The sequence below is a fragment of the Eupeodes corollae genome, chromosome 2, assembly GCF_945859685.1.
Source record: "Eupeodes corollae chromosome 2, idEupCoro1.1, whole genome shotgun sequence".
Classification (NCBI taxonomy): Eukaryota; Metazoa; Arthropoda; class Insecta; order Diptera; family Syrphidae; genus Eupeodes; species Eupeodes corollae.
This window is the reverse complement of record NC_079148.1, coordinates 24624678-24652473: the sequence shown is the minus strand read 5'-3', so window position 1 is coordinate 24652473 and position 27796 is coordinate 24624678. Positions and strand designations below refer to the sequence as shown.

At 32.9% G+C, this 27796-nt stretch overlaps 2 protein-coding genes across 8 annotated transcripts; both read right to left on the bottom strand.

The window, feature by feature from the left end:
- Positions 1-2080: 2080 nt before the first annotated feature.
- LOC129946129 (probable isoaspartyl peptidase/L-asparaginase GA20639) lies at positions 2081-3586 on the bottom strand. Of its 2 annotated transcripts, none has more exons than XM_056056183.1 (3): positions 3304-3586; positions 3136-3235; positions 2081-3083 (listed from the first exon to the last, which is right to left on the bottom strand). In XM_056056183.1, the coding sequence occupies exon 3, from the start codon at positions 3068-3070 to the stop codon at positions 2114-2116; it is 957 nt and encodes a 318-aa protein (XP_055912158.1). In that variant the 5' UTR covers positions 3071-3083; positions 3136-3235; positions 3304-3586; the 3' UTR covers positions 2081-2113. The 2 variants fall into 2 exon arrangements, with proteins under 2 accessions (XP_055912158.1, XP_055912157.1); XM_056056182.1 differs by having other exon boundaries at positions 3147-3235; positions 3304-3583.
- A 17-nt stretch (positions 3587-3603) lies between these two features.
- Positions 3604-27319, bottom strand: LOC129946128 (ELAV-like protein 4). Of its 6 annotated transcripts, none has more exons than XM_056056181.1 (7): positions 25995-26154; positions 25505-25918; positions 24889-25381; positions 11502-11790; positions 4137-4197; positions 4040-4070; positions 3604-3956 (listed from the first exon to the last, which is right to left on the bottom strand). In XM_056056181.1, the coding sequence occupies exons 2-5, from the start codon at positions 25698-25700 to the stop codon at positions 4171-4173; spliced, it is 1005 nt and encodes a 334-aa protein (XP_055912156.1). In that variant the 5' UTR covers positions 25701-25918; positions 25995-26154; the 3' UTR covers positions 3604-3956; positions 4040-4070; positions 4137-4170. The 6 variants fall into 6 exon arrangements, with proteins under 6 accessions (XP_055912156.1, XP_055912154.1, XP_055912151.1 ...); XM_056056179.1 differs by having other exon boundaries at positions 3604-3946; XM_056056176.1 differs by lacking the exons at positions 3604-3956; positions 4040-4070; positions 4137-4197; positions 25995-26154 and adding an exon at positions 27181-27319 and having other exon boundaries at positions 9388-11790.
- Positions 27320-27796: the final 477 nt, after the last annotated feature.

Genomic DNA, 27796 nt, shown 5'->3' with positions numbered 1-27796 from the left:
CCTGATGAAGTTGAAAGTGATATTGATCAAGAATCAACGACTCCAGTTTCAAATGACGTATGTTTTCTTGCTCATAATGGTCGAAAATGGATGAAAGATCCGGAGACAGCAGCTCTGTCTCGTGTTCAAGGAAGCAATGTTTTCAAGACTGGTGGAACTGTTGGACCTACGATTAATTTGAAAAACTCGTCTCTTATCCAAATTTTTAATCGAATTTTTAACCTGGATATGAGAAACGAAATCATAAAACGGACAAACGAAAAGGCCAATGATATCTACGAAAAATTAAATGCAAAGCGAACAAAGCAACGTTTTAGGAAGCCTTTAAATATGAATGAACTGCAGGCATACTTTGGGGTTTTGCTTTACATTGGAGCAATGAAAGATGGTCACCGCCGTCTGCGTACACTTTGGGATCCAATACATGGCCATACAATTCTTCGCGCTGTGATGTCATTTACACGCTTTGAGGAGTTGAATTTATTTTTGCGATTCGATGATTCAATTGGCCGTCGAGGACAATCAGCCGCAAAAAAAAACATTCTTCAGCCCGTTGAATTCCTTTTGAAAGAATTGAATCAAACCTTGACATCAAATTACATTCCATCCGAAAATCTAACCATTGACGAGCAATTGAAAGCCTTTCGTGGGCGCTGTAAGTTTCGTCAACATATGCCAAGCAAACCTGCTAAATATGGTATCAAGTTTTGGTGGCTCAATGAGAGTTCAACTGGATATCCATTGCAACTTTCAATATACACTGGCAGTAGTGATCAAAGTGTAGGCCTTGGCCGTGGATACGATGTTGTGATGTCATTGATGCCGAGATATTTTCACACCGGAAGGAATCTTACAGTGGATAACTTTTTTACTTCTGTAAATTTGGCACTAAAGTTATTGGACAAAAAAATTACTCTTCTTGGGACTATTCGCAAAAACAAACGCGACATTCCCAAACCATTTGTTGTCAAGGAACTCCTAAATGAGTATGATATACCAATCAAAATAAACAACAAAAAACAATACCGTCCACTTTATTCTTCACTTTTTGGATTTTCGGAGAAAATGGCATTGGTTTCATATGTTCCAAAACCCAGGAAACAAGTTGTGCTGCTTTCAACACAGCACATTGTTGAAAAGGCAGTTTTCGGACCTCAAAATAAACCTCTCATGATATTGGACTATAACAGAACAAAAGGAGGAGTCGACGTGTTTGACCAAATGGTATCTATATACTCATGTTCTCGTCAAACCAATCGGTGGCCCATGGTTGTTTTTTACGATTTGTTGGATGTTTCAGCTTTAACCACAGTTATTATTTTTCGCCATTTTAACCCTCCTTCAAAAAATATAAAGGTATTTAGAAACGAAAAGCTTATCCAACTTGCACAAGAACTAATGGAAAAGGAGTTAGACAATCGTTCGCATCCTTCAATGGAAAAAAGGTTATCCAAAGTTAGTCTTGATGCTCTCCGCGCTATGGGAAGACAGTTGCAGGTTTTTCGTTCAGTTGACGAGAAGCTTCCACGAAAACAGGTATTGATTATTGTAAAAAAAAAACAAAATGTTTCTAAAAAGCTTTTTTATTTTCAGGCCAGATGCCATCTTTGTCCGAGAGCAGACGACAGGAAATCGAGGTCAACTTGTGATGTTTGTGAAAAACACATTTGTCATCGCCACATCAACACAGTTTGTACTAAATGTCTGCCAGAACTTCCATCTATACCAGAATAATAATATAATATATATATATATATAATATAAAAATAGAATATAATTATTATTAATTCATGAAAAATAAAATAAACATTAAAAAATTGATTTATTTTACATTTTGATCATTGGGGTGTAAAACACCCCAGGCAAGTGTGGACGACCTTTTTTCACACGAAATTTCCAAAAAATCAAGTTGAAGCTCTTTGATTAAATAAAGAAGAAATTTATTCAGAAAAAAGAATTTTGTTCACTGATTTTTTATCCCAAGTCGAAAAACTGATTTTCAAAAAAGTTACAAGCATTTAAAAGTCGTCTGGGGTGTATCACACCCCAGGATGTAAACTAGGGTTAAAAAGACGAAAAATCAAATGTATACAAAAATGTTTATTAAAAATATCTACAAATCTTCCTTCAAGATTTCACCAGGATTAATGCCATAAATCAATTGATTTCCTTGCGTATATGCCCAGGCCATTCTTTTTGAAGAGAAATAAATTCCAACATCTCCTTTCTTGTCAATTGTAATGGCTCCTGCCGTTCCGATCAGTCTTTGAGTCATTTCCTTAATAGTATCTTCTGTTGCCTTTTGGGAACTCACTCCTTTAAGAGCTATACCCTGTAAGATGCGCTGGGCTAGATTATAACGCATAATAGTTTCACCATGACCTGTAGTGGATACACCACCGATTTCATTATCAGCATAAGTTCCACAGCCCAAAATTGGAGTATCTCCAATTCGACCGGGTATTTTTCCTGTGATTCCACCGGTTGATGTTGCCACTGCAATATTTCCATTAACATCAATAGCAACTGCACCAACTGTCTCTCCCAATTCTCCTACAGACTTTTTATCTAACTCAGTTGGAGAGAAAATCGTATCGAGACCTTTTGCTTGGCTTTCTTTAAATTCTTCTAATGCTAACTTTGCATTTTCTGTGACCAGCGAGCCCTGAGGCAATACTTCAAAGTTTTGAGAACGAGCAAAATTCATAGCCTGTTCTCCGCCAATAAACGTATGATTGGTTTTCTCCATGACTTTTCGTGCCACCGAAATCGGATGCATTATGTCATGCAAGAGAGTTACACATCCAGCTTTCAGGTTTTTACCTTCCATAATGCTAGCTTCCACTTCGGCCACACCATCAGTATTTAGGCAAGCTCCGTAACCGGTATTGAAGTTTTCATCGAGTTCCATACTACGAACCGCTTGTTCTACGGCATCCAATGCAGAGCCACCATTCTCAAGAATTTTGATTCCAATACGAATGGAGTTCTTAATGCCAGTCAATTTTCCAGGCACTCGACTGTCTGTTATGTCTCCTGCTCCGCCTTGGACAATAAGAATTGGCTGCATTTTAACTCAAAAACTGGAATTTTATAATACAAAAAATGAGATATGTACATTGTTAGTATTTTTACAATAATCTTACTTAAGATGAACAAATAGACGAGAATATTAAATGTAAAACTGAAACCTTGCAAATGGTGAAATTTCTGCGGGCATCAGTGAACTTTTATACTATTAAAAACAAAGAGCATAAGATAAAAACAATAAATCAAGTTAATGTATATCTTAAATAATCTCACTTTTATACTTGGTTTTATTATCAGTTATCATAACAAAAACAAAACAAAATAAAAATAAACAAATATGGACCCTGTCGGTTGGGTTGAGTTGGGTTGAATGCTTTCACTTTTGAGCACGGAGTTGCCGTGGTTTTTATTTATGCGTATATAAAACAGTATGAGCCTAGTGACTGACATGTCTTAAAACATTAATGTGATTGAGCGATGTCAGAAAAGGAAGAAACCTTAAGTTATGTGCCGCATCGGAACGGTAAATTTGAGAAGGCTTTGGAGGATTTCCTCGCAAGACTGAGCACCCGGATAAGCATTATTACAAAAAAGTAAATGTTTTTTATGTGATCATTTTTGTTTTAGAAATAAATAAATGTACAAAAATCGACAACAAAATCTCTTTGAGTCAATTTTTTTCACACTTGATTGATTTCAGTTGATAATCATTGAATGCATTTTTACTTTAATTTTAATCTACAAATGGCAGAAATCCAATTTTCGAATGAAGTAATTACTAGAATGTATTCATGTAATTCATGCTTGATTAAAGGACTGACATGCTAAACAGAAATAGTATGTTCGTTATATATTCTTGTCGCCCTCCTGGCTTTTTCTTTCACATTCCTTCATTATTATTATTGTTTGAGCAAGCCTATAAAGACCTTTAATAATTTTAATATTTTTTTTAGGATGAAATATGATTGTTGTGACTTCACAAACAAAAAAAACATAAAACAATACAAACCCATCTTTTGACAGCCGTACAGACAGACGAACTGGAAAGTGTATAGATTAATTTAGTTGAACAAAAAAGTATTTAAGATGAACAAAAAAGTATTTACCCACTGTGGAAAAATTAGTCCTTAGTCAGAAGGATTACGAACATTTCCGTGAAACAGATCCCTAAAAAGAGAAAATAATTTTAAATTGACATTTAATTCGCCATAATGAGCCGGATTTGATTTGAAAAGAAAATGATTCTGTTTTGTAACTGAGCAGTTTAAGGATGTGTGGCTCAGTGTGTATCAGCGGTTATAATGCTCCTAGTTATTGAACTTTTTCTAAATATGAACTGTCATTCTACTATTAACTGAGAATGTAAGACCATATGAAAAGCAAAGCAATTTTGCGGTAGCGATCATGGTTTAAAAAATTAAAAACCAATCTACAAAGTTAGGTCTTAAGTCTTATTTATAATTTTTTATATTATGTAACCTATTTTGTTAACCATATTTATATTTTTACTCTTTCTTGGAAGAAGGTTGTTTCATTATTTTAACATAGGTATGCGCATGCTTTTTCTGTCAAATTTAGACGACAAAAATGTTTACACTTTCGTGACTTAGGGCCAGTTGTGGATATTTGACATGATGAAAACTCCGACAAATATTTACATTTCGATGCCTTGATTTTCCCAATCCACAAGAGAAGAAGCACTGAAGATCCGGAAAACTACAGAAGAATCTTATTTTCGAACTGGTCATATAAAATATTTACATTGGATGGATGAATTCTAATAACGTGCCATAAACGTAGGATGGAAGCAATGCTTTAAAAATAAGGAAATTTCGCATACAAGTCAATTTACGGTCTTCGAAGCTGTATCGAAATCGGTTATCTTTTATGTGGCGCCAGCGTGAAGAGGTAAGAAATATGTATAAGTTGAAAAACTGCTCAGACTTCTCACCTTTCTTCGAGTACGCAAAACTACATGCTTATGTTAAAAACGGGTTTATCGCCTTTATTCATGAAACACTTAAGCTGCAAATCGATTACATCTCAAAGCTCTCGAAGTGGTTGGTTTAAAGACTGGATAGAACTACCCGAGCAGGTGGATGTTGAAACCAACTTTATATCTATTCATAGCTCGACTGGATGAAGCCTCAAGAGAACAATACATGGAGAAAACCACAAATTTTACTGCACCGTATGATTTACAGTAGACTAGACTACGGTCTCCCAGAAAGAAACTAACTGCACAACAAATATAGTATCGAACAAATTTCGTGCATGATTCAACTAAGAGAACTTCAATATTTGAATTACATTCCTCACCGCGAAGACTTACCGATTTTATGCAACCTGTGCAACTTGTAAGAGCGCGAGGATGTTTTTCATTTTGTTGGATGATGAGCAATATTGAAGAACTACTGGCATGACTTACTTTTTCTCCACTCGTTGATGCCCCCAACTGTCAAAAACTTTTTAAATGTCACCCAATCCAAAAGTATGCTGGACATGTGAAAAATGACAGTTCTGACAGAAGAACAAAAAACGTCTGTATTAAAAATCAGAATCAAAGACATACGTAAGTACACACAAATCAATATAAGTGCAAAACGTCAAAACAGTTGTTATTTCTTGAATCGTAATCCAGGGGTGCCTAGTACCTCAACTGGAGATTGGGTTCCAATCCCAGTGGAAAGTTGTTGGGGGCAGCAAACGAGAGAGGGGGAGAGGTGTTTCCACTAAGGCACCTCTCCTTATCCAGGCGGCAGCGGACGAATTCTCGAGATGGAATCAACGGCGGTGTCTACAGTTCAAGTAAGGTTGAACTACTTAGTTAACACCTTATAGGGCTTCTTCGACATATTCGGAGCCCAGACCTGTAAGGAGCGGTTTATCCGGCTCCCCTTCCTTGGAGTTATACTAAGGATGTGGCCCTCCAGGTTGGGGGTTGTGCCGTCGGGGTGACTTCGTGGCCACGTAAAAAGTACCTTTAGTTGCTAAGCATAACAAGCCTCGGATACGGACGGATTCACTGTTGACAACCCACGCAAACGAAATAAGGACAACGAACTTCGGATATGTACGTGGAATGTTAGGTCCCTTAACAGACCAAGTGCAGCCGAACAATTAGCGGAAGCCCTAAACTGCTGCAAGGCAGATATTACCGCCATCCAAGAAGTGATGGGATGGACCGGGCAAACTCAAACTAAAAGACTGCGTTAAATACTACGGCGACTACTACCGAGAACAAAGACAGCGTCTATTTGGTTGTGAATTTGCTGTTGGAACTAGACTCAGGCAAACAGTCTTGAGTTTCAACAGTGTGAGCGAGCGCATCACGACAATCCGCATCAAGGCTAAATTCGCTAACATAAGCCTTATATGTGCACATTCCCCAACAGAGGAGAAAGATGAAGACACCAAAGACATATTCTTCGAGCTCTTAGACAAGACATATGAGCAGTGCCCTGGCTATGACATTAAAATTGTCTTAGGAGATTTTAATGCTAAGCTAGGAAGAGAAGACATCTTTGGTAGCATAATCGGAAGATACAGCCTGCACGAAACCACCTCCGACAACGGATTCAGGCTGGTCGATTTTGCTGCGGGCGAGACGTTCTGGTAGCTAGTACGCAGTTCACGCATCTTAATATCCACAAGGGGACATGGAAATCTCCTGATCAATCAACCGTCAACCAGATTGACCACATTGCGTTCGCCGCACGACACTTCTCCAGTATACAGGATATCCGAACATTCCGAGAGGCCAACATTGACTCGGACCACTACCTCGTTGTAGCCAAGGTATGGCTAAGTATAAGCCAAAACAAGGAAGTACTGTGAGAAGATTCGACGTTAGACGGGTACAATCGCAAGAGACTGCCATGTCCTTTTCCGATCGAGTCTCTAACCTCTTAAGGAGTCCTATGCTGCCTGCATTAAGCATTGCCCGTGGCAACATTGCCTTGCAGCCATCAGAGATACCGCCTCTGAGGTGCTAGGTTTCACACGGCCACCACAGCGAAACCCCTGGTTTGACGACGAATGCCGGCAAGCGCACTCAGCGATACAAGAGGCATACAAAACGCCGCTGCACAAAAGGACTAGAGCTGCTCGCGAGCTCTACGAGCAGAAGAGGAGAGAGGAACACCGGCTTCTTAGATGGAAAAAAAGAGAGCATGAGAAGTGCGCGATCGAGGAGATAGAGGGATGTCACAACAGGAATGATGTTCGTAAATTTTACCAAAAGGTAAAAAAAAACCTCCCAAGGATACCAGCCACGAACCGAAGCCTGTAAAGACGATCAGAGGAACATTATAGTAGAACCGCAGTCGATGTTGAGAATATGGAAAGACCACTTCTCCAAATTATATAACGGCGATGACGAACCGAATTCCGCTGTAAGGGAGATAGAACCACTCGACCTAGGTGACGCAGATCAACAAAACAGAATACCCGACCTCGACGAAGTAAATATAGCTATATCTCAACTGAAGTCAAACAAAGCTGCTGGGGCTTACGGCATTGCTGCCGAACTATTCAAAGCAGCAGACGATGACTTGGTAGGGAGCATGCACAAACTCATTTGCAAAATATAGTCGGAAGAAAGCATGCTTAGTGTGCCCGATACATAAGAAAGGAGACCCTCTAAACAGCGCCAACTACAGAGCCATCAGTGTTCTTAATATTGCATATAACATCATCTATGCCGTATTATGTGAACGTCTGAAGCCGTTCGTCAACAACCTGATAGGTCCTTATCAGTGTGGCTTCAGACCAGGAAAGTCCACTATCGACAAAATATTCACACTACGGCAGATCTTGGAAAAAACCCAGGAACCATCTCTTTATCGATTTTAAAACCGCGTATGACAACATCTACAGGGAAGAGCTCAACAGACCATTGTCTAGTTTTGGCATCCCTGTCAAACTTATCCGTTTGTCAGAATGACGACGGAGAATGCACGCTGCTCTATCAAGGTCGGAAAAGATCTCACCGATGCATTTGATATCAAAAAAGGTTTTTAACAAGGCGATGCACTGTCATGCGACTTCTTCAACATCGTTCTGGAAAGAATTGTGCAAAACTCAACCGTCAACACTAGAGGCACAATCTTCCAAAGGTCCATCCAATAACTCGGATACGCAGATGATATTGACATAATTGGAAGATTAAAGCGTGATGTCAGTAGAGCGTTTTTGAACATTGCTACGGAAGCGAAGAAGATGGGTTTAGTGGTCAATGAGGGCAGGACCAATTATTAAGATCAAGCGTGATGTCAGTGGAGCGTTTTTGAGCATTGTGACGAAGTGAAGAAGATGGGTTTAGTGGTCAATGAGGGCTGTCATCAAAAAAGGACACTGAACAACGACGTCTTGGACAAAAACGTCACCATGAACAGCTATAACTTTGAGGTAGTTAAGGACTTTGTCTACCTAGACACCGCTATTAACACAGACAACGACACCAGCGCTGAAATCAAACGAAGAATAACTCTTGCAAATCGCTGCTTCTTTGGACTTAGAAGGCAATTAAGAAGTAAAGTCCTCTCTCGAGAATCTAAAATCACCATCTATAAGACACTCACCATCTCGGTTCTCATTTATGGCGATGAGAGCGTCTTAGGATGCTTTGAGAGAAAAATTATTCGGGTGATTTTTGGTCCCGCACGCATAGATGGAGAATGGAGGAGAAGATATAACGATGAACTGTACGGGCTGTACAGCGACACTGACCTAGTTAACAGAATTAAAGTCCAACGGCTTAGATGGCTAGGTCATGTAGAGCGGATGGACATCAACGTTTCAGCCCGGAAGGTCTTCGAATCCAATCCCGAGGGACGGCGCGCAGTAGAGGAAGACCGCGACTCAGGTGGTGCACCCAGGTATGAGAGGACCTCAACCAACTTGGCGTGCGAAACTGGAGACAGCTAGCTAGGGACCGAGCTGGCTGGAGACGCATGTCGGCTGAGGCCAGGTCCACCCCGGACTGTAGCGCCACCTTAAGTAAGTAAGTAATCTTTTTAGAAACGAACATTTTCTTGAGTACAATGGTTGACATTAAAAGCAAAAGTTTGACATATAAAAATACAACAAACTTCACAATCGTCAGAAACAAGACAAGTAACTCAGAAAAATAATGAATGAAATGGAAAGTTTGAAGGTGAAAACTGAAATTCTTCAAACTAATTTGCGTATTTAAAAATGATGTCCACCATGTTTATTCGAGAGATAAACCAAACCAAGACCAACCAACATTGCTTACAATAAGCACCGAATAAGAACTACTACTACTTTTCTTTAATCTTTTATTAATTAACTGATTCTGATGCGAAGCTTTTTGTTTAAATAAAATTCAAAATCTCTAATACAAAAAAAATTATTTATTCAAACATCCAGATAATTCCTTATACATCTCCTCCTCTGTATTCTTTTCATATTTATCTTCATTTAAAAAGTTTGTATGAAAAAACAAAAAAAAATTATGTAAAAGTTATGTTTATATTCTTTTTTTTTTTTTTTTTTGTTTAACATGGTGTATCACCATTTTTGTTTTTGATAAATAAAATACATAAACATGTACACATAATATTTATTTAATTTTATTTCAATTTTTTTTATACATATACGTAAAGAGCATTTATCTCAATAATAGTATAATTTAACTATATTTTTTTTCCAGTCTCATATTTTTGGGTTTTCTCTTATAAAAGTAGTTTACATTCATTTTTTTTATTTTTTATTTTATAATAGTAAATTTTTGTTTAGTAATACAATTGTTCAATGCAACCGTTTTTCTTTTTATTTTTTTTTTCTTTTCTTTTCTATTTAATATATTAACTAATTGATAAACCAACTAAGATTAACCCAAAATTAGACAAAGTTGTTTTTTTCATCGAAATATGAAATACTTGGTAGTTTTTGTTTGTTTTGTTTTGTTTTTTATTTTTTAATTAATAATTTTTACTTTTCTCATTTCATTTAATTTAAATTCAAATAATTTTGCTATAAGCATGTGCGTATTATATTTTTTTAAAAATTTATTATTACTTAAATTTAGGCAACAACTACAAAATAAAAAATTGATTAAATTATTAATATATTTATTACCAGAAAAATTAATGTTTAATGTAAGTTAGAGTTTTAAAAATGTTATTTAATTATTTGGTTGTTTTTTTTGTTTTTGTTTTTTTTTTTTAATCAAGCGATTGCACAACAAAGTTCCTTTATAATAATATAATCAATGAAAAATATCTATAAAATGGCGACACATAATAAAACGCATATTGTTAGCCATATATTATTACAACTAGGTACATACATAATTATAATATTTATGAATTTGTATTTTTGTTTTTGTTTTCTTGTAATAATTGTTTTGTTTTTGCTTTGTAATTGTAATAAATAAGAATTACCATATATTGGTTAAAGAATGTGTTTAAACAACATTTACGCACATAATTATATTAGAATTGTATAATAAAGAAAATTAGTTAGGGTTTTGTTTTGTTATATAATATAATAATATATTTTATTTTTAATTATATAACTTTTAAAGAAAATTTGTGGTGCTTTCTATTTCTATTTCCATTTCCATTTCCGTTTCCGTTTCCATTTTAATTTTGTGCCGTTAAAATTTTTCGAGCATACTCTCGATATATGAAGATATATAATTTATGGATTTATTTAAGACACCAACTTAGTTTAATATGAATTTAAATATAAATATAATAAGTATAAATTTAAATTTAAATTTGAATGTAATAAAGAAAGCAAATTGTTAAGAATGTTTTGTAAAAATTGTTTTGTGCAAATGATAAAATACCTATCATTGACTTTTTGTATGCTTATAGTTTATTGTGTATGACACATGTTTCACTACATACCGGGTTCACATTATCGGGACTTATGTTTTTCTTTTGTTTTGTTTTATTTTTTTCTTATAATTATTGCTTCGCTCCCCTAAATTTGCCTATATCTATATATTCTTATTGACTTGTATATCGTTTTTTTTAGTACATAACTCTTTTCTTCTTACTGTATTTCGTTAGTGCTTGGATTTCAATTATTTTTTAATCGATATGAAGAATTGTTATACAATGACTAGGTATTTATTTACGAATACCTTATATTAAATAGTACATTTACAGAAATCAAATAAGTTTTGTTGTTTGGCTTTAAATACACTTTTTTTTTCTTTTTTATAATATAATATTTGTTAATAAAGTATTCGTTTTTATTTTGTTTTGTATTTAATTATATAAGAATTTAATAATAATAATTTAAAAAAAAAAAGGAAAAAAGCAAAATTTATTTGAATATTCAAATAAATTTTGTGAAAAAATAATAAACAAGAAATATTTTATTTTGTTTTATATATATATATATATATAAATAGAAACAAATCGAACAGAAAAAACTTATTCGATTCGGACTTAAGTGGTTTTAGTTTTACTGTTTGCAGTTTTAAAACTTACTTGCAGTACTCGATTGCCTAGTGTGTAACCGTTAAGTGATTGTATTGCTACGACTGCTTCATCATAGTTGGTCATTGTGACGAAGCCAAATCCTTTGCATTTATTTGTTTGTAAATCTTTAATAACTTTAACACTTTGAACTGCCCCAAATGGTCCGAAGAGCTGCCACAGGACGTTCTCTTCAGTTTCTGGTGCTAGATTATAAACAAATATACACCAACCGGATCCGTTGATTGCGTTTGTTGGTAAAATTGTGTTGCCCAAGAGATCACCAGTTAATGGTGAAAATCTGAGAAAAGGTATGAACTGAGTAAATTAATAAGTTTATCAAATTTGTTTTATTTATAATAATAATTTATAAACTAAATATGATTTGTTTAACAAAAAAAAAAAATAATCAAGAGAACTTTAAAAAAGAAAAAAGAGGCTGGGATGCGACCCACACTGATAACTTCCCATCCCGTCTGTCGATTTGTCTTGCTTAAAAGTTTGTCTATATGTACTAGTATCAATTTTACCAAATTTGCGTACTATTTTTTATAGATTTTATTTTTTATGAAAAAACGGACTGTTGGATTTTTATATAAAAATTACTGAATATCAAAAACAATATTTTCTGTGAAATAAAATAAGTTTGAAGCCAATATTTTTAAGTTTTGAAAAGCTATTTGAGTCGAAAGTAAATTTTTACCAAGTTTTAGCATTGTTTTTTTTTGGAGTTTTATTTTTTGTAAAAAACCGTCAATTCGATTTTCTTAAAAATTCTATCGAAAGTTGAAAACAATAGTTTCTATAAGATAAAATTAGTTTGAGGATAATATTTTATAGTTTTGAAAAGATATTTGAGTCGAAAATCAATTTTTACCAACTTTTGTTAAATTTTTTTTTAGGTATTTAATTTTTTGTACAAAAACTATCAATTTGATTTTTTTTAAATTTTACTAAATATTAACAACAATATTTTTTGAAAGATAAAAGTAGTTAAAAGCCAATATCTACAATTTTTGAAAAGATATTTGAGTCGAAAATCAATTTTTACCAACTTTTATAAATTTTTTTTTAAGGTTATTATTTTTTGTAAAAAACTGTCAATTCGATATTTCTCAACATCTTTCAGAATGCTTAAAACAACATTTCTTATAAGATAAAATAAGTTTGAAGTCTAACTTTCAAGTTTTTGAAAAGATATTTGAATCCATATTCAATTTTTACCAACATTTGTTAATTTTTGTTCGGTTTTTAATTTTTTATAAAAAAAATATCAATTCGATTTTGTTCAAAATTTTACTGAATGTTGACAACAATATTTTTTGAAAGATAAAAGTAAATTAAAGCCAATATCTCAAAGTTTTGAAAAGATATTTGAGTCGAAAATCAATTTTTACCAACTTTTATAATTTTTTTTTTAATTTTTATTTTTTGTAAAAAAACTGTCAATTTGATGTTTCTCAAAATTTTACTGAATGTTGAAAACAATATTTCTTATAAGATAAAATAAGCTTGAAGCCTAAATTTCAAGTTTTTGAAAAGATATTTGAATCGATATTTAATTTTTACGAACTTTGAGTAATGTTTTTTTTAGATTTTTATTTTTTATAAAAAAAACTGTCAATTCGATTGTTCTCAAAATTTTATCAGATTTCAAACACATAATTCTCCGTTGCTCAAAATTGTTTTGGAGATGAAATCATATGTTAGTCGTTAAATTTGACAAATTTTTTTTAAATTTTTTTTGATTTAGAAAAAAAATCGTTAGATAGATTTTTTTCAAAAAATATACATCTTTGAGATCACGTTACAGTTTATTATATAAAATTTAATTCAAGTCACTAGCGTTTTTGGTTCGTAAGATATTAAGGGTTAACCAAAATTTTCATTTAAAAAAACCACCCACGCAATTTTCTTGAGTGCCCTTTCTGTATCTTTCTGCCTTATTATCTGTATAACAAAATTTATTTGATGTCGATATCTCTTCTGGTTCTTGAGCTATGGATGACGAAAAAAACGTCGCGAACGTACGGACGTACGGACGTATAAACGTACGTAAATCTACACGCACGCGCAGACATCTTTCTAAAAATCTTTTATTTCGACTCTAGGGACCTTGAAACGTCGAGAAATGTCAAAATTTTCAATTTGAAAAATCGGACCCATTACAATAACTTCCTATGGGAAGTTAATAAGCAATACGCGGTAGCAATCATTATGAAAAACAACTGTCAAGTGTACAGGAACAGGATAATCAATTTATTAAAATCTCTATTGACTCTAAACACCGTTTTGGTTTCAAGAAGGCTTTTAAATACATTCCTATTTAAATACAATAAGTTCATATATAAGTGGCAATGTCTGTTTTTGAGGAGAGAGTACGTTAATTTAGGCGACACAGTTTAATGACTGATTTGTATAAAACAGTTAAAAACAAGCATTTACTAAAGAAACGGGAGGTCTATCTCCCCAGGTTAAGGGGGTAGGGGCAATTAAAAAAAACTATGAACAAATAGAAATCAAGAAATGTTGGTAATACTTGCAACTAAGTTTTAAACATTTTTTACTTGCGACATATAGGAACTATATGGCAAGTTTTGCATTCGTGCAAAATTTCGAACTCGAGATTTTAATCAAACATCATATTACGATGGTCGAAAAAAGTGGGTCCCGCGATTTCATTGGTCGGTTTTGTCTGTCTGTCCACGCTCCTACAGCCTAAACCATAGGGTCGATTGAGTTCAAACTTGGAAGTTAAGGTTTTGAGCAAATTCGCGTAGGGCGTTTTTTTAATTTTTTTTTTTAAGATCAAAACTAACAGTGGCCCCCATACAATTTTGTTGGTCAAAAAACGAAAATTCGAATTTTCTCAAAAACAAACCGATAGATTTTTTTTTTAAATTTTCTCCAAAATTTTATTTTTTAACTTGGATTCTTATAATAAGAAAAACAAATTTTTGTATTGCTTAGAAAAGGTACCGCTCATAGAACCGTTATTTTGTTTTTTAATTTTCTCAGCAACTTATGAACTGATTTCAATAATTTTTTATAAATAAGCTCTTATATTGCCTTAACAATATTTGATTATCAAAAGTGCAATTTTTTATTGTTTGAAATTTTAAAAAAATATTGAACTATTTTCTTTCAAAACACTATATCTCAAAAATGGGTCAACATTTTTTTATGAAATTCAAATGTTGAGCGTATATTTACAATCACTAAACAGCTGCATACCAAAAATATTTTTAGAACACAGTTGGAAAATTTTATATGTAAAAAATTCATTTAAACAAAAAAAAACCGCTCTAACGATTTTCAAAAAAAAAATAGAAAAATCAAAAGTTTTTTGATTTATAAAATGGCGTTTAAATGTTTGAACACAAACTTATTTTTCAGGTAAAATTTTGAATTTTAAAATATTTTTTTTTAATTATTTTAACTGTGCATGAGCCCGAAAGAGCGCATTATTTTGACAAAATAGTGATTATATTCCTATCTTTTATCCAAATTAATGCATTTGGTACATATTTATGTATTTTTATGACAATAACTATTGTAAATACCAATGATGGCCATCGAGCGCCACTGTAACGGATTAAAGAATATCATGTATTTAATCAATAATATAATAAATATGATTTAAAATCATGAATTAATATTTTTATTTTTAAAATCATTAAATGAAAATAATTGGTGTTCGGAACAAACAGTTCGACTGTTAACAGTCAAACATTTCATCTTCTTAAATAATCCCTTAGCAAGGAAATAAAAACAGCTACAATTTATCTTCTATGAAGACTTGTAGCAACCATATAATTCGCAGTAGCTCTATGTAGCTCATATATCATATTATATGGAATCTCGATTTATTCGAGAAAATATGCGTCAAGACAAAGTGCAATGGTCATCTTCTGATGAGCCCAACCATTGCACCGGGGCGAAACGCATATTTGAACACTATGCTGGTTCATTTTTATTTTTATTTTCATTTAATGATTTTAAAAATAAAAATATTGTTTTCATGATTTTAAATCATATTTATTAAAATAATTGGTGTTCGGAACAAACAGTTCGACTGTTAACAGTCAAACATTTCATCTTCTTATTTTAAAGTGTCTATCAAGAAGTATTATCTTGGTAAATTTGTTTACATATATGATTTTAAAATATTATTCTTTACGAATAAGGTTGTTTCATACATGTTTTACTTGCTTTGCCTATATAAAAAAATAAATACTTAGTACCAGTGTAAGAAACGGGCCAGAAAGAGTATATGGATTTTCTATTAGAATCACTTTTTCAACGTATGTATACACATTATACCAGTATAGGTGTTACTTCTACATCTTTTACTTACGTGTCACTTCATAACTAAAATCCAAAACGCATAAGAGCCTCACTGTAAACAACACATGGATAGCAATTTCTTGTACTTGTTCATACGCTTGTTTCTTTTAAAACTTAACGAAAAAAATAAACTGAAGTAATGACTCCATTTTTGCACCAAAAACTTGTAGGAAAGAAGGAATGTGATTAAATTGTAGTAAGTACGTTCTACCTACTAATAACATTTATTCATTATCATCATAAACATGGCTGAGCTCGCCAATGAATTATTCTTTATCGTCTTAGACACCTGCCTAACTACACAACCAATTTTAAAATACATGTTCTGACTCTTTCTTATCTTCAGATAATTTACGTTCCATCCTGGTTCTTCTAATATTAAAATTAAATAAAGTCTTGGGATAAATTGCGCGGTTTTTTTTTGACGAGTCAAATGGCATTTATATCTTCAAACTTATTTTACAGGTATATTCTTAAATCTTGTATATGTACTTTAAACCGACTCTTAGCATATACTCGTAGGAGCAAGTTCGTGCGAACCAGTCGTGCATTTTATTCTTTTTGTCTATTAGCTAGTTTTGAAAATCAACGAAAACTATGCTAAAATGCACGACAGAGTCGCAAGAACTTGCTCCTGTATGCAAAAAGTCTGTTTAAAAAAGTACCTATATAAGATTTAAAAATATACCTGTAAAATAAGTTTGTCTTCAAAGATATAAATGCCATTTGATCTGTCTAAAAACGTATGTTTCATCCCAAGACACAACTCATCCTAGGACAACTCATAAGGGAAATGAAAAATACTTAAAAGCATACTTAACGAAAACAATTGTTTGTGCATTCAACTTGTTCTCTCAATGCGTTTTCCTTTGGAAAGCTTTATTTTAATTTCATATTGGAAGAACCAGGATGGAAAATAAATTATGTAGAGGTAAGAAAGAGGAAGAACATGCGTGTTTAAATTGTTAAGCGATCCCCTATTGGTTGTGTAGTTAGGTAGGTGTCTAAAACGAATAAAGAATAGTTCATTGGCGTGCTCAGCTGTATGCAGATAGATAGATAAAGACATGTTTATGATGAAAATGAAGGAATGTTATTGGAAGGTAGAAGTTAATTACTACACTCCAATCACATTCCTTCTTTCCCACAAGTTTTTAGCGCAAACATGGAGTTATTACGTTTAGTTTATTTTTTTTTCGTTAAATTTTAAAAGAAACAAGCTACGAACAACTACAAGAAATTGCTATTAATGTGTTTTTTACAGTGAGGCTCTTGTGCGTTTTGGATTTAAGTTATGAAGTGACACGTAAGCTGTAGGTGTAGAGGTTGTACGTAATGCCTATATAAGTATAATGTACATACGTTGAACAAGTGATTCTAATAGAAAATATATATACATACTCTTTCTGGCCCCTTTTTTTAACTCGTACTAAGTATTTATTCTTTTATATAGGTGAAGGCAAGTATAATATGTGTGAAACAACCTTATTATTAAAGAATAATATTTTAATATCATATATACAGAGGTACCAAGATAAACGGTGATTTTTTAAGAGCTTGAGAACTTTTAAAAAAAAAAAACGCATAAAATTTAGAAAATCTCATCGATTCTTTATTTGAAACCTTAGATTGGTCCATGACGTTTACTTTTTGAAGATAATTTCATTTAAATGTTGACCGCGGCTGCGTCTTAGGTGGTCCATTCGGAAAGTCCAATTTTGGGTAACTTTTTCGAGCATTTCGGCCGGAATAGCCCGAATTTCTTCGAAAATGTTGTCTTCCAAAGCTGGAGTAGTTGCTGGCTTATTTGTGTAGACTTTAGACTTGACGTAGCCCCACAAAAAATAGTCTAAAGGCGTCAAATCGCATGATCTTGGTGGCCAACTTACCGGTCCATTCCTTGAGATGAATTGTTCTCCGAAGTTTTCCCTCAAAATGGCCATAGAATCGCGAGCTGTGTGGCATGTAGCGCCATTTTGTAAAACCACATGTCAACCAAGTTCAGTTCTTCCATTTTTGGCAACAAAAAGTTTGTTAGCATTGAACGATAGCGATCGCCATTCACCGTAACGTTGCGTCCAACAGCATCTTTGAAAAAATACGGTCCAATGATTCCACCAGTGTACAAACCACACCAAACAGTGCATTTTTCGGGATGCATGGGCAGTTCTTGAACGGCTTCTGGTTGCTCTTCACTCCAAATGCGGCAATTTTGCTTATTTACGTAGCCATTCAACCAGAAATGAGCCTCATCGCTGAACAAAATTTGTCGATAAAAAAGCGGATTTTCTGCCAACTTTTCTAGGGCCCATTCACTGAAAATTCGACGTTGTGGCAGATCGTTCGGCTTCAGTTCTTGCACGAGCTGTATTTTATACGGTTTTACACCAAGATCTTTGCGTAAAATCTTCCATGTGGTCGAATAACACAAACCCAATTGCTGCGAACGGCGACGAATCGACATTTCACGGTCTTCAGCAACACTCTCAAAAACAGACGCAATATTCTCTTCTGTACGCACTGTACGCATTCGTGTGGTTGGTTTAATGTCCAATAAAGTAAACTGAGTGCGAAACTTGGTCACAATCGCATTAATTGTTTGCTCACTTGGTCGATTATGTAGACCATAAATCGGACGTAAAGCGCGAAACACATTTCTAACCGAACACTGATTTTGGTAATAAAATTCAATGATTTGCAAGCGTTGCTCGTTAGTAAGTCTATTCATGATGAAATGTCAAAGCATACTGAGCATCTTTTTCTTTGACACCATGTCTGAATTCCCGCGTGATCTGTCAAATACTAATGCATGGAAATCCTAACCTCAAAAAAATCACCCTTTATATCATATTCGTTAATATGATGCAGTGACGCTAGAACGCTAGAACGCCATCGTTGGTATTTACAATAGTTATAGTTATAAAAATAGATAATTGTGTACCAAATGCATTAATTTGGATAAAAGATAAGAATGTGATTCAAATTTTGTCAAAATAATGTGCTCATGCACAGGGCTTGATCTGACAAGGGAGTTACAATTAACACAGCTAAATTTAATTAATTTAAAAAACTATTTTAAGATTCAAAATTTTACCCGACAAAAAAGTTTGTCTTCAAAAATTCAAAATGAAATTTTATAAATCAAAAAACCCTTGATTTTTTTTTTTTGAAAATCGTTAGAGCGTTTTTTTAATTAGTTTTGTATGTATAAAATTTTTTAATTTTGTTCTAAAACATATTTTTGGTATGAAGTTGTTTAGTGATTGTAAATATACGCTCTAAATTTGAATTTCGTTAACCTGTTTTTGAGATATAGAATTTTGACAAAAAAATTCAATATTTTTTTTTAAACCCAAACAATAAAAAATTACACGCTTGATAATCAAATATTGTTAACGCAATATAAGAGCTAATTCAAAAAAAATGATTGAAATTAATTTATAAGTTGCTGAGAAAATTAAAAAAACAAAATAACGGTTATATGGATGGTACCTTTCTTGAGCAATACAAAAATATCTTTTTCTTATTAAAAGAAGCCAAGTTAAAAAATAAAATTTAGAGAAAATTTTAAAAAAATCTACCGGATTTTTTTTGAGAAAATTCGAATTTTCGTTTTTTGAAGAAAAAAATTGTATGGGGGCCACTGTCACGCCTAACGCGAATCTGCTCAAAATCGTACCTTCCAAGTTTGAACTCAATCGACCCAATGGTTTAGACTGTAGGAGCGTGCACAACTTGCACTATAGTTCCTATGTGTCCCAACTAAGAAAATTATTTTAAACTCAAAATTTGGGCATAAAAAAGTTAAACATGAAGTTAAAAATGAAGAACGATATCAGCCACGGCTATGTGTTTTTGAAGGCAAAAAGTGTTTTATTACAAAATTGGACTGCCTTTGACTATTTAGTAATTTTTACTTTTCAACTGTCAAAAGATGGTAGCTTTAAAAGTGACTGATGCCCAAATAGAGTCCTATCCGAAATGAAATCTTTTATTCGAAAACTGTACTTTAACAAATAATTGAAATACAACAATTCTATAAGCATAAGTGACGTTAAACATATCTGCCTATAACTTAGAGAAAATATAACATTTTTTATACGCGTGGAGTGTTTTTTAAAATTGAATTTGAGTGAGTACTTTCAATACTTCCAAACGGTTTTCGAAAATTTTTATAGGTTAAACGCTTTTACGGAAGCCGTTTAATAAACTTAAATCATTATCAAAGTTCTTAGTTCTTTAATGTGTGTGTACTTGGAAAATTTATTTTAAAAAAATGTTTAATACGAATAAATGACCTCTCCAAAAACACTGACCAATTGATTTTTTGAATCCTCATTTTTTTGACAAATTAGTCATATGCTGAACTACAAAAAAGACAATATTTATTAAACTGAAACTTCTAGAGCGTTTTTCCTTTCTCACTTCACTATGTGCCCTTCGAACAAAAGTTTAAAATGTACTCGTAGTTGACAATTAATAACGAAATTAAGAAATAAATGTTTCAAAAATATGAAGTATTCTTTCTGTTAAGCTAAGCAGGGGGAAGGAGAGGAAATTTTATTTAATTAAAGGGTGGTTAATTCATTTTATTTTTCCCCACTGACGTTCTAATTTTGATCAAATGACACATACTAAAAATTACTAATGGCTGAAACACAAATACGCTTCAACTTCGGCTTCGCCTGACGTTTACGAGTTCATGCTATCACAATGGAGCTTCGACCTCACGTTTGTTTTGAAAATCGTAAGGAAAAGAACGTAATGTAACGTAATGTGAATCCAAACGGAAGCTCAACAGATGGAGGGATGAATTAATAGAAATCTCATTCAAAGCAACTTCGAAGCAGGCCCACCGTAACGCAGACGAAGCCGAAGCTGAAGCATGTTTGTGATTCAGCCATAAATGCCATTAAGAGCAGTTTGACATCAATGACAGTGACAGCTGCCAATTTGGGAACTTTTTAAATTCATATATTTATAAATTGAATGTTTAAGGTTTTTATGCATTCACAAGAAATAAATAAAATAGAGCACTAAAACTAGGAATTTATAGTAAAGATAATTGATTGCCTTATCTAAAATTAAAATATTTTTAAATTAAATAAAAAAAAATTTAAATGAAAAAATAAAAAAATTAATTTAAATTGAATGAAAAAATAAAAAAAAATTATTTAATTTGTCCATTTGTCCATTTTTAAATTTTAAAGGTGTATATGTAACAAAATACACAACTATGTTAAGTTTTGAACCTCTTTTTTTTCTGATGATTTTGTTTGACGTTTGATGTGATTGAATATGTCAATCATCTGAGCATGTTTTCAACAAGCATGTTTTTAGTTTATAAAAATAGTTCTGAAAAGAGGTCGAGCATATGAAGCGTGCTCTAAACATCCTCTGCACAAAGAGTGTTCTGACAACTGGCCACTTAACTTTCACTATTTGACATTTGTCAATTTACTTGGCTTTTTCTTTTACAGAAACAAGAAAACAGAAACAAGCATTCAATGTATCATGTAAAGAAATTGAGATGCTCGTGTTCTGCATTCAACTCGGTCTGTTTAGTTATTTTATCCTGAGCTTATAGGTTGCGTTTGGACAAGCTCGTTCAAAATACAAAAATAAAAACACATTTGAAGTTCTGAACGTTCAGAGGTAAAAAACACAATTTTTGTTTGACAGTTCAGGTTCTGTTCTGAACTAAAAAGGGAAACTATAAATGTTAAGTTAAGTTTATAGACAAAAAGCCAATGCTTTTTTTTCAAATTAATTTTTTCCCCAGACAACACTTTTAGGTGAATTAACTAGAATAGGTAATTGTCAATTAAAATCTGCATAAAATAAAAACAAAAAACTTTTAACAGTTCTTGCGACAATGTTAATGCCCACATAGAATCGGCACTAAATAGCAGGTGATGATGGTAGTGTCATTTAAAATGTTTGGAAACGTAGCCTTCTATTCATAAATCTTGAATTTTTTAACAAATGTTTGGAAACGTAGCCTTCTATTCATAAATCTTGAATTTTTTAACAACTCTCCCCCTTAATCTTATATTAATATACCAAACAAACAGAAAGCATCTTAAGATAAACCATCATATGATACCCAAACACTCTTGGTTAAGCCCTTGAGGAAACTACCATGCAATTTTTGCAAATGCTTTGTTCGAGTGCAATGACCTAAAATGTCACTCGTAACTGTCTCACCTATATTTTTTTTTTGTCTTACATGGGGTGGTTTTTTTTTGTTCCTTCAAAATTAAAATATAAATGTCAGGGGGTAGAAACACACATACACATGCATACATACGTACATATTATGTGTGCCAAATAAAGTGTTTTTTGTTTTGTTTAATTCTGATTGGAAAATGGTGTCGCTTTTCCACAACTGCAGGTAGAATCAATGTTTCAAAAGCCTGGCGTATATTTTTTTAAGAAAGGGTGATCTCCCAACGACAACTCACTCATCGTCATCATAGTGGTTTGAATTGTTCAAGCGAATTTCAAATTCACTTGCAAATACAGGATTTTGTAGATTCTAAATATTTAATTTGGCCCTCTTTGAAAAATTTAATGAAACCATTCCAATTAGAACAGATGCACTTATTTGTTTAGTAAATAAAAAGTATAGAGTAGAGAAGCTTGTAAAAGGAAATTACATTCATTCATACGGTATAATCAAGAAGGTGGTGGTTATTTTTTAGTTACGGTATAAATGTATAAATGTCAACATGTATGTATAGTTGTAAGATGACATATATGAAATACGTTGTCAAAGTGACATTTCTATATATTTAAGAAACATTTTTAGAAATGCGAAATTATGAACATACATCAACAAATTCTAAATAGATTTCCCTGAAATAAAACAGGTTATTTGTCAAATAAAAATATATAAAATATGTTGTCAAACTTCAAACTGACATTTCCATATACATACATATGTTAGAGATTTTTGTTAATGGAAATCCATAAGTTTTCATCGAAAAATTCTATATTTCTCTTTAACAAAACTTGTTATTTCTCATTTTAAAAATCAAATGGTTTTCTGCACCAATAGATATGATATATCGTGCTATAGTGCATTTATAACTTTGGTAGTTCTTTAAAGCTATAACTTTAAAGGTCTTACCACCAGATTCTTAAAATCCAATAATAAAATAACTTATTTAGGTATACAGTTTTTAAAGAGTATCAAATGTCATATTTTACAGTTTTCCTGTAATAGAAGTGTCAAATACTCACACGGATTCATTAAATAAAATTTAATATTGTAATCGAATTTTAAATTTTGATACGAACTTAGATTTAGAATACCAACATTTTGCAGTAAATTTGCAGTTTTTAAACAGATAATTTTGTATAAATGATTTAAAGAATTCTTTGTATGTTATTATTGTCAATGGTTGAGTAAAATACAAATACTGTTTTAGCAAGGTGCTAACCTAAAAAGGTGATACTGCTAAATTTAAACGATTTTTGCATGTTTATATCTCGTAACTATCGGGTGATTTTTTTGAGGTTAGGATTTTCATGCATTAGTATTTGACAGATCACGCGGGATTTCAGACATGGTGTCAAAGAGAAAGATGCTCAGTATGCTTTGACATTTCATCATGAATAGACTTACTAACGAGCAACGCTTGCAAATCATTGTGAATGGGCCCTAGAAAAGTTGGCAGAAAATCCACTTTTTTATCGACAAATTTTGTTCAGCGATGAGGCTCATTTCTGGCTGAATGGCTACGTAAATAAGCAAAATTGCCGCATTTGGAGTGAAGAGCAACCAGAAGCCGTTCAAGAACTGCCCATCCATCCCGAAAAATGCACTGTTTGGTGTGGTTTGTACGCTGGTGGAATCATTGGACCGTATTTTTTCAAAGATGCTGTTGGACGCAACGTTACGGTGAATAGCGATCGCTATCGTTCAATGCTAACAAACTTTTTGTTGCCAAAAATGGAAGAACTGAACTTGGTTGACATGTGGTTTCAACAAGATGGCCCTACATGCCACACAGCTCGCGATTCTATGGCCATTTTGAGGGAAAACTTCGGAGAACAATTCATCTCAAGGAATGGGCCGGTAAGTTGGCCACCAAGATCATGCGATTTGACGCCTTTAGACTATTTTTTGTGGGGCTACGTCAAGTCTAAAGTCTACACAAATAAGCCAGCAACTATTCCAGCTTTGGAAGACAACATTTCCGAAGAAATTCGGGCTATTCCGGCCGAAATTTTCGAAAAAGTTACCCAAAATTGGACTTTCCGAATGGACCACCTAAGACGCAGCCGCGGTCAACATTTAAATGAAATTATCTTCAAAAAGTAAATGTCATGGACCAATCTAACGTTTCAAATAAAGAATCGATGAGATTTTGCTAATTTTATGCTTTTTTTTTAAGTTCTCAAGCTCTTAAAAAATCACCGTTTACTTTAAATGTAAGTACTTGTTTAAATTTATATGACTTCTAAATTTAGGTTTGTTTGATTTGTTTTTTTTTTTATCACGAACTGTCAATTTTTGTGTTCAGAAGTTTTAAATGAATGGTAATTTCTTTTTTACTAGTTAGATAATAAATACAAATTTGAAAGTTTTTGGAACAATATACTTTTTCTGTAATATTAAAAAAAAAATAGTTAAAAACTGTGTGAATATATGCCAATCTTTTTTTAATTCATAGTTAATTTTTAGGCTCAATTTGTTCGATCTCTTAAAATTTTTAAATCTCAAACTTGAGGCTTCAGAACGGATGAATTCTATTAAATTCGTTTTTTCTCAAAATTGCAATTTTTGAGAGTAAGTAAATCGGACCAAAACTTAAAAACAAACAACTAATTGAACCCTTTCCGGATGACAACGGTCATATTTTTTGAATATTAAATTCATAAAGAAAAAAGGACTAAGATGACAACGAAATGACAGTTACAAGTTAAATCTTTTAAAATTAAAATCATGCATATTTCCACTTAAAATCGAAGATGACATATATTGATTCTTTATAATAATATAAAATATTTAAATTTTTGAATCAGTTTTAAATAAATCACCTACCTGAATCGGCCGGTGGGATGATGAATTGGGCCAGGAAAACGTCTGTTTGGCTGTGGCTGCAGGTAAGCGGCCAACGGAGGTAATGCTTTATTCATATTATTACTAGGATTATTTGCAAATTTCACTGTAATTGCTTCGGTGGCACCCTTCGGAGTCGTTCCATTCAATGCCTGTATAGCACGTTCTGCTTCGCATCGCTGATCAAAGCGTATAAAACCAACGCCTTTTGATAGACCAGTAATGTTATCGCATAATATTCTCGATGTAATGATTTGACCAAACGAGCTAAATAATGATTCTAAGTCTTGCTGTGTCATGCTCTTCGATAAACCAGACACATATAGATTAGCACCTTTTATAGCATCTGAACTTGGTCGAGCAAATGATACTTTAATGGTTTTATTTTGCAAACGGAGTCCATTGAATGTGCTTACGGCTTTTTCAGCATCATCTGATCTTTGGTAATTTACAAAGCCATAGCCGAGACTTTGACCTTTAAAATTAAAAAAGAAATAGGTACATAAAATATATATATATGTACATAAAACACTCCTTAAAATAATATTCAAAAAATGTTGTTTTTTTTTCTGTATCAAAAAAATGTGTAATATTTTACCAGTTACTTTGTCCCGAATCAGCTTACAGCTTTCAACCTCTCCGATACTGGAAAACAAGGATTTCACTTCTTCCTGGGTCATGGTCTGTGGTAAATAATTAACTATAAGATTTGTCTTTGTGTCATCTTGAGCGCTTCCGATTGAACCGGCGCGTCCGTTTTGTTGCGAGTTTTCCACTAATCCGTTGGTCATCATCACTGATTTTCTTAACTGATGCGTATTGGAAGATTTCGCCGACAACGCCGAAGGATATTATTAAGTATGAAGAAAAATTAATTAAGGATCAACTATTTTCTTGATTTCTGATTTTTGATTTCCTACAACGGGCTCTGATTGTCTTGCACTTTGACTGATTTAACCAATGCGGAAATTTAAAGAAACAAAGTATTCGACGGAAACAGGGAGACGTGATGCTGTAAAAACACAAGCGTACGGAATTCTATGTATAAGAATCGATGATAAATGATATAGGTGATATATGGTATGTACTTTTTTGGGTTTTCTTTTGTTAAATATTAAAAATTAAAAAATCAAGAAAATAAAATTAAATTATACACGTAAAATTTCGAAAACCAAAATTCAAACTATAAATTTGTCATTTACAATAAACTTAAATAAATTTCCAAAATGAGAATCGGTATAAAGTAAAGTAAATTTTTGAGAGTAGTAAAAACCGAAAACCGGTAGTCGGAAAAAAGGATTGCCAATATATTCAGCAGTTCCACAGGCAACGAACGGTGCAACAACACTATATATCCTTCCAGTCCTTACTATACATAATGTACAACAATATACCTTCCCATGTAGGTACAAGGAAGAGAAATTTTCCTTGTATCTTTTACAACAGTTCGTGGGTGGGGTCTTTAGTTTTTTTTTCGGTTTTTTCGGTTTTTTTCTTTTTGTATTGTTGAAAAACTGAAGATTTTCGAAAAGAATATTTATCTTTCTGAACTCACCAAAACTTTAACAATAAAAACGTTCTTATTAGCAACTTTATATGTATAGATAAATTCTTATTAGACTTTTAACACAATGTCCTTAAACTATTCACACCCCTTTTTTAAAAATTAATTTCTCACTCTTTATAGTCCCGTATTAATTTAGTTCTATAATATATTTGTATATCTTTAATAAAATATTAATTAATATAATAATTTTAATTATAACGATAAAAACTTAATTCCCGGTAAGAGATTTAAGGAACAAGTACTGAACAAAACTAAAACATAGGTGTGTATCTCAGACGAAGATTCCAGATCTAATAATTTTTTTTTTGGTAGCTAAACTTAAATGGTGGTATATATTTCCTAGGCTGGTTGCTGCTGCTCGTTCTGCTGCTGCCGCTGCCGCTGCTGATGGCTCTTCAATGAGGAAATCCACTTAACCGAAATATACGTGCGCGTAAAAATCCCAACCCATATAGGGGTGGCCGAAATAACTTCGGTACACTGTTGTAATCGATTTTCCTTCCTCGTGCAAAAAAGTATCCTTTTTATGTGTACATATAAGGGTGGTTCTGTTTTTCTTCTTCGGCAAAGAAAAAAAAAAAGAAAACTAAAAGAAAATCTTTCTTTCTTTCGATTCAAATTTTCCAACAAAAAAATCCAAACAAATTATTTCAAAATAATCCTTAATAACTTTTAAAGAATAGATAGAGACAAATAAAAGGAATTACTTTTGTTTAAAAAATGCAGAATACCAAGTAAGTCAAAAACGAATTGTAACTAAAACTGAAACTGAAAATCGATGCCGCGCAAGGGATGAAAAGTGTTACACTTTCAAGGAATCACCTTAGACTAATAAGAGTCATGAAAATGAAAATGCCGAGTGATGATGGTAGATAGAAAGAACTGTGAGTGGACTCAAAGTTATCCTGTGCTATGCCTGTGCCGCAGTAACTGAGGGAGTTTTCTATAAGGAAACTTATTGCTCCTGGAAAATATGTGTAAGTAATTTCGCCTAGGATTTTTCTCTCAGCAATCTCTCACGATGGTGGTAGTGGTAGCTTTTCCATTTCCATTAGAAAGAGTATAAAGCTTGTGTGTTTTTCCAGCTCGATTTTTGGTATTTATTTTAAAATGCGCAGGTCCTTTGTCTGGATCATATGGAAATTTATCCTTCCGAGAGAGAGTATTATGTTTCCTGTTTTATTTACATAATGTATTGAATATACACAGCGGTGTCGGTCGGTGTCGGTGTCGGTGTCGGTTTCGATGTTGACGTCGGTGTCTATGCCGGCTGATGTACAAACGAATCCTGGGAATAGCCTGAAAATCCTTTCAAAGGCAACA

Excerpts from the sequence above, each read along its gene's own strand:
- LOC129946129 (XM_056056183.1), bottom strand. The coding sequence starts at position 3,070 with ATGCAGCCAATTCTTATTGTCCAAGGCGGAGCAGGAGACATAACAGAC.
- LOC129946128 (XM_056056176.1), bottom strand. The coding sequence starts at position 25,700 with ATGATGACCAACGGATTAGTGGAAAACTCGCAACAAAACGGACGCGCC. Across the intron at positions 25,382-25,504 it reads GATTCGGGACAAAGTAACTG|GTCAAAGTCTCGGCTATGGC; the intron begins GTAAAATATTAC and ends TTAATTTTAAAG. Across the intron at positions 11,791-24,888 it reads CATCCCACCGGCCGATTCAG|ATTTTCACCATTAACTGGTG; the intron begins GTAGGTGATTTA and ends ACCTTTTCTCAG.